This window comes from Patiria miniata, unplaced genomic scaffold (assembly GCF_015706575.1).
Source record: "Patiria miniata isolate m_02_andy unplaced genomic scaffold, ASM1570657v1 HiC_scaffold_4, whole genome shotgun sequence".
NCBI lineage: Eukaryota > Metazoa > Echinodermata > Asteroidea > Valvatida > Asterinidae > Patiria > Patiria miniata.
Genome location: NW_024037071.1, coordinates 1,076,942 through 1,084,332, shown reverse-complemented (window position 1 = coordinate 1,084,332; position 7,391 = coordinate 1,076,942). Strand labels below are relative to the sequence as shown.

Genomic DNA, 7,391 nt, shown 5'->3' with positions numbered 1-7,391 from the left:
CGGGCTCATTATGGGGAACAATTGTCCGACATGTTCAAAGTGTGGATTCGTAATTCCGAATCCACACTTTTACGAAAGATTCTTCGTTCCGAATCCACACTTTGTGACCAGTGTAAGAGATTCGTAGATCCGAATCCACACTTTTAACAATAGTGTGACGTCATAGCAATGGTTTAATTGAAAAGAACTCACAAAACAGCAAACTGTTTCCGACTACCAAATTTAATAATCTAGAACACTGGGAAAAAAAATAATAAACCACCAAATTTATGCTAAAATATTTACAGCATCTAGATGAATGTCGTAGAACTACAATTTTAGTTGCGCTGTACAACGTAAAAATAAAGAAGTGTTAGGAAGTTCATGACACTTTTAGAAAGGATATTCATGTACAATCTAGTTGCGATCACAAGGAATGCATGATAATCTTTTTACAAAGCAAATACCATCAAATGTACATTTAAAGTGTATTTTTGTTTTCCATTTAGTTGAAACCGACACGCACATGTAAAATGTAGTAATACCTTGCAAAAAAATATTTACAGAAACCCAGAGCCAATGCATTATAAACCTGTCCTGATCTTGGAACTCCAAAACAAATCATCTGAGTAGGTCATGGAGGGTTGGAGGTAGTCAAAGGGCTTTGAGGAGTTACAATTTTTACCCGGCATTCAGTTCTGAGTGATGACAAGATCCTCATCGTTGTTATCAATCTTCAAGCTCTGTGTAAAACACAAACAAATGAACGATATTACTATTGCAGCTTACTAGATAGATATACATGTACAGTCCGTATAAAAAAACGGCGATCGTGTATCCGCGGGCCCGGTTCCTATGTTGGAACAAAATTCACTTTAAATTATTTGACCTACTAAACTAGTTGGCGACATTAAGAACATACAGATATGTCATAGATAGAGGGCAGGGTTTTGAATTGGGGGGTAAAATGACGATGACAATGACAAAACGCAACATAAAAATAAAGATTGCCATCACCGTGGGTGTACCGTGAACGCGCAAGGCGCGCTGAATCACACGGCGCACCAACCACAAACCGCGCAGGAAAATCATAATTTCTACCCCAAGAAACTGTTCAAAAATTACAAAAGAGGTGGCATTATATTGAGAGAAGTCTGCTTTAGGTTGAAAAGGTCATTTTTAGTAATAAAAAACAGTTTTGACTCTAATTTGATGAAAACTAAAACAGGGGCCCTACACTACACGATTGCAACAAACAGATCATTTCTAACTTTATGCAGATTGTGTAAGTTACATCAGTGTGCCTTTTTAGCATCTTAAAGCCACAATCTCCCCTTTTCAATGGTACATGTATATCATTTTTTTTCACATCAGGTCATGGTTGACTGAATAATCATTGTTTTCACACAGTGGGCCAAATTCAGGTCGGGACCAAGTTTTAGACACTGCTATAATCAATGCATGCAGTGCTATTGCAAGAATGTACATTCAAGTTAACATAAAACGGATTACAGATTGTCTTTTTATCTCATAAATGAGACAAAAGAAATGCAGGTTGTACATGATTTTTAACTGTTTTCTCAAAAAGTGTAGTATTAAACTTAAACAGGCTATGATATGAACATTCTATTTTGGAGTTAGAGTGGTGTTGGTGTTGGAAGCGAAAAAAAAAATGCATGAAAAGCAAATGATCCTATTGTGGACGCAGCGCCCTGTACTATTTTTACTCAGAGATACTGACCTTTTCGTTAGCCAGATGAAGGAGGCAGACGAAGGCGATTGGGATGCTGAGGTTCTTGGCCATGGTCCGAGAGAGTCTGTCTGGTAAGATCTGGTACATGTCACTGAAGGACTGCATACCGGCCACTGATGTCTTCTTAAGGACATCGTTCTCTGAGGGAATGTTCTCCTGTAAAGTGTGGACATTTTAAATGAAAACAAAAATTATTGGTAACATTTAACAGAAACCATGTGGGCCAATGTTTACTTTGAAAATGTAGTTAACCGTTGACTTGTATTGGTATCTAGTAATATCGCCCCAAAACTAAAATGCTACATGTATCAAATTGAGTTTCAACTCAACATGAATGACAAACTGTTTTTCTTCATGTAATGGAGTTTAGTTTTTGAAAAAAAATATTTTAGAAAAAATCTTAACATGGTCCAGAAACGACGAATTTAATGCATGTGAAATAAATATCCTTTTTCAATTGGCAATATTTATATACACGTACAGGTAGCTTGCACGCCTAAATGTCCAAAGCTGCGAGCAATATCATTGCGTTTTTGTCTGCAGAGGGTAATAAGCTGTATGCATACATGTGCTATTTTGTTGTCGACATCATCACATCACATAGCAAAGTAAAGTCTATCACAAGCCAATATGGCCCACCAGGACCGGCGTGTATCTCCGGTTTCTGGCATGCAACGACTGAGAATACACACATTTTTATTCCTCCTAGATGGGATGCCAGACCATCGCAGGTTACTCCCCAGGTAATGCTGGTACCCATTTGTACCCCTGGGTAGAGAGGGGCAAGTGGGGGTGAAGTAGCTTGCCCAAGGACACAAGTGGCCAGCTAATGCTGGTACCCATTTATACTCCTGGGTGGAGAGAGGCAAGTGGGGGGTGAAGTAGCTTGTCCAAGGACACAACAAGTGGCCAGCTGGATTGGAATCCCTGATCTCGAGTCACGAATCTTAACCACAAGGTAACACTCCCGTCGGACATCACATTGAGAAAGAGCTACATGTAATGGGAACAACTTTTCTGTTCCCGAGTCTTGATAAATTACTGAAATTCAAAACTCCCGAATCTTTATTACTCATCCTCACGTACACATCACTGTTTTTGAACCATCTCTAGAGTGTTTCCTTATTCTTTTCCTTGAAGACCTCTCAGGCCTATTACCTTATCTTCTTCCTTGTCTGTAGTCAGATGCTGCCACATCAGAGACTTGAGTTTCTTGACGTCCATCTTTTTGGCTGTCCTGGCATACTGGATGTCTATCTTGGCCACCTGAAGCATTCCAAGGGGGGAAACAAAGGCCACAAAAAAGTAACTACATGTACATTTGTTCGAGATTTCACTGTATTTCCCAACTGCCAAGTTGCATCATCGCATTCTACCAGCCAAATAAAGTCCTACTATACATATCCACAAGCAATTTTTTTCCCTGCTTGGGAGTAGATTTAACCCTAAAAGGGCCGGGGGGGGGGGGGGGGGGGGAAAAAATCCCCCCCCCTCAACTTTTTTCGCGATAGCCTTGAATTTTTTTCTGCAACCCGAGCTGTTATGACTTTTTAGCCTCAAGCCTTGCGCATCTTTTGATACCAAAAACATAAAAATCGTACCACGGGGCCAACCTTTAAAAGCCTGGCCCCACATTTTCTGACTACATGTGCATGAAGATTGTACCTTGTGTGGCTGAGCAACCAGCTTGTCTCCTTGCAGGAGGGTGGCGTCAAAGACGCTGTCATTGATGTAGCTACTCTGGGAGCAAGTCTGGCTGAAGTCACTGGGTCCTGAGCTCATATCCCCACCCACCTCATGATCATCATCATCATCCGCCTGTATGGGAAACAATAGTATTCTAACCCATTAGCACCTGTACTACATTGTATTACATTGTAGTACATTGTATTACATTGTATTACATAGTATTACACTGTATATGTTCATAGTATTGCAAATTGTACTTATTCCCTGGTGAAACCATAGATCTCAAGCACTTGAGGCCGTACAGGGTGTATGACAGGCAGGGAAACAATAGTATTCTAACCCATTAGCACCTGTTCTACATTGTAGTACATTGTAGTACATTGTATTACATAGTATTACATTGTATTACATAGTATTACATGTTCATTGTACTTATTTCCTGGTGAAACCATAGATCTCGGGCACTTGAGGCCGTACAGGGTGTACGACAGGCAGGGTGGTTTGGGCCAGTAATACTTGCCTGCCCTGCGTTATTTTCAATGTTCCACCCTGAAAAAATTCTTTTATTAACTTCTTTGTTTTCCATAGCAATAATGCAATAATCACATTTTGATAAGACATAAAACAAAACAAAAAATCCACAAACGACCAAGTACAGGCATGCAACTTGGGATTTAGAAAAAAAAACGAGGAAACTCCAAACCACACCAGACTTTGTACAGTGTTTTACCATTTGTAACATTTGGCATTCACATGAGAAGTAAAACTCTAAGGAAATCAGCAGATCCGAGGAAAAGTTGCATGCCTGTTAAGTGAGGAATAACTTTGCTAATTTTGAATAAATTGCAGCCTGACAGTACATGTAATCAAGGTAGATCACTCAGTGGGTAAGAGGCACTAAAGCAGCCAAAATAAAAAAATATATATAAATATTTTCATTTAAATAAAACATAAACATTGAGAGAAAAAAATGCAGTCTTTGAGGAACGCGGAAGAGCAAATTTAAACTAAGGCTACAACAATTCAACGCTTTATATTTATAATATCACTAGCTGTTTGGAGATTTGCTGTCATGATAAAGTGGGTTGATAAAGTGGGTTGATAAAGTATGACCCTCTTCCCACTGAAATATCCTGACAAATTTCTTTTAACGAGGAGTGAATTGTCAATTTGTCATAAATAGTTTTTGGTTTGTTAGTGGTCATCACTCAGCCGTGATGTGCTTGGCTTTTGTGCATTGCGTGTGGGCAGCGGCGGTATGGCCATGGATGGTTGATGCCAATAGCACAACAAATTTTCACTTCTCCCAAAGGTAAGTGTACCTTTTGAACTTGAACAATAGAGAGATTTAGCGACACATTGGAGCGCGAAAAAACGTGTGTGCGCACGTCCACCCATAAAGGGCTTTCGCCCTGACATGGGCATAAGACCTGTCAGTCAAGAAGTCAAAATTGTTTTGTTAGTGGTCATCACTCAGCTGTGATGTGCTTGGCTTTTGTACATTGCGTGTGGGCATGGACGGTTGATTCCAATAGCACAACAAATTTTCGTTTATAAATGTAAGTGCACTTTTTGACCTTGCCCTATATTTGGCAGCAAGTCAAAAGTGACTGGTCTTTCGATGGAGAGGTTAAGAAATACGTTGCGCACGAACAAATGCGAGCGTGCACACGAACAAACGCGAGCGTGCGCACGAACAAATGCGAGCGTGCACACAAACAAACGCGAGCGTGCGCACGAACAAATGCGAGCGGGCACACGAAAAGCGTGCGCACGGACAAACGCGAGCGGGAACACGAAAAGCGTGCGTACACGTCAGTGCATAAATGGCCTTCGTGGTTGCTTACAATAGAGCGTGAAAGTTGACCTCAAAACCTGCGAAGTTTTACGAGGATAAGGCCTATCCGGGCACCATGCATAGGATCTACAATATGCGTATTAAACGTCCAATTTTTTTCTCATTTATTTTGTGTCCTGACTGGGCCCATCCAATCAATGGCAATAAATGGGTATTTTGAAAAAAAGAGAAAGCATTACAATTTACAACATATTGAAAATATTGGGAATTGATCACTATTGTAATAATTAACATTGTTGACCTCAACTCCCGTTCATTCGACCACGCAGATAACAACTGGCTTAATTCAAACACTGGAGTCTGTGACTAGACTAGTCAGTGTTTAGTACCAAGACGTTCACAGACAAAATTAAACGTGGACTGGTGAGACTTGCACGCTCTATACAACGCTTCTAGATCACTAGCTGTTTAGTACGGAAGCTTGAATTGCCTTCCGCGATACCGCGTTACTGTGATAATTTATCACAGAAATCCGGAAATCAAAGATAATTCCTTCCTCGATACCGCGTTACTGTGATAATTTATCGCAGAAATCCGGAGTTCAAAGAAAAATCCTTCCACGATACCGCGTTACCGTGATATTTTATCACAGAAATCCGGAATTCAAAGATAAATCCTTCCTCGATACCGCGTTACTGTGATAATTTATCACAGAAATCCAGAATTCAAAGATACGTATTTCTCGATACCGCGTTACCGTGATAATTTATCACAGAAATACAGAATTCAGAGATAATTCCTTCCTCAATACCGCGTTACCGCGATAACTTATCACAGAAATCCGGAATTCAAAGATAATTCCTTCCGCGATACGGCGTTACCGCGATAATCATCACAGAAATCCGGAATTCAAAGATAATTCCTTCCTCGTCACCGATTTGTCCTTGAATTCCGGATTTCGGTGATAAATTATCACAGTAACGCGGTATCGAGGAATACGTATCTTTGAATTCTGGATTTCTGTGATAAATTATCACAGTAACGCGGTATCGAGGAAGGATTTATCTTTGAATTCCGGATTTCTGTGATAAATTATCACAGTAACGCGGTATCGCGGAAGGCAATTCAAGCTTCCGTAGTTTAGGGATTTTGCACACCTTTGAACAAAAACTGGGCCGATAAAATATGACCCTTCTCCCAAACAAATTTCTGGAAAACAGCAACAAATTTCTTTTCAGCATGAGTGAATTGTTGAAATAGTTGCGTCAGTGGTCATTACTCAGCCGTGATCCTTTCGACTTTTGGCTTTTGTCCGCGTGTCTGGGAGCCTGCGCTACGGCCATGGATGGCCAACTCCACTAATCCAGTGGTACAAAACAGTTCTGCCTACATTTATCCCGCGGGCAAAATATTTATAGGAGTGTACTTTTGGCAACTTGCCCATAAGTAGGTAAAAGTCAAAAGTGGTTGTTGTTTTTAATGTCTAAATTAAAAAAAAAAACAATCAGTGTTTACAAAATCTGACTTGGCTACACAGTTCTACTGTACACCATACAATGTACTTGTATTTTAGACCACTTTGTCAAACTTCTTATCAATATAATCTTTTGGTTGTGAATGTCATTGGTTGAGAAGTGTTCACGAATTAAAGGGCCAACACAATGAATTTGTTTTAATGTAACCTTATTTTCAATTTTTCGTTTTGCCATCTTCAAGGGTATTTCGGTTTTTATGGCTCATGTGAATTTCCATATTCATGAGCAAAAGTTCGATGTCATTTCAGACAGAAACCTCAACAATTAGAACAGCTATTTCAGCACCAAAAGTTGCCAGAATTCTGGATATTTTGCTGTCGTAAATTTTCTTCTCTTCGGGGTGATTCGTTAATGTGTCAGTGCATGACAGTAAGCCAATGAGCAAACTTTTCTTACAAACATTTTCAGCAAGCACATTTTTGGGTTCACAATTTGAACAGAAAATCCCTAACACAAACAGTGTCTTCCTGAAATGACATCAAGGAACAGCGCCCTCAGTTGTCCCCAAAAAATGAAATTTTTATTAAAATTCTTTTAAAGAAGTGCACTTTTTTCGATAAAATTAACCAAAAAGGGATGTAAAATATTTGTCACACATGTTCGAGTATGAATGCAACTGAAATTCAAAAAAAAAATC

General features: G+C 39.6%; 1 protein-coding gene across 3 annotated transcripts in view; it reads right to left on the bottom strand.

Moving 5' to 3' along the window:
- Positions 1–203: 203 nt before the first annotated feature.
- Positions 204–7,391, bottom strand: part of LOC119739778 (condensin complex subunit 2-like) — a 32,440-nt gene continuing 25,252 nt past the window's right edge. For all 3 annotated transcript variants that reach the window (XM_038214846.1, XM_038214847.1, XM_038214848.1), the window contains 4 exons: positions 3,398–3,550; positions 2,891–2,998; positions 1,721–1,888; positions 204–722 (listed from right to left, as the gene is read on the bottom strand). In XM_038214846.1, coding sequence (XP_038070774.1) covers positions 672–722; positions 1,721–1,888; positions 2,891–2,998; positions 3,398–3,550 — 480 coding nt within the window. In that variant the 3' untranslated portion in view covers positions 204–671. The remainder of the gene's footprint in view (positions 723–1,720; positions 1,889–2,890; positions 2,999–3,397; positions 3,551–7,391) is intronic.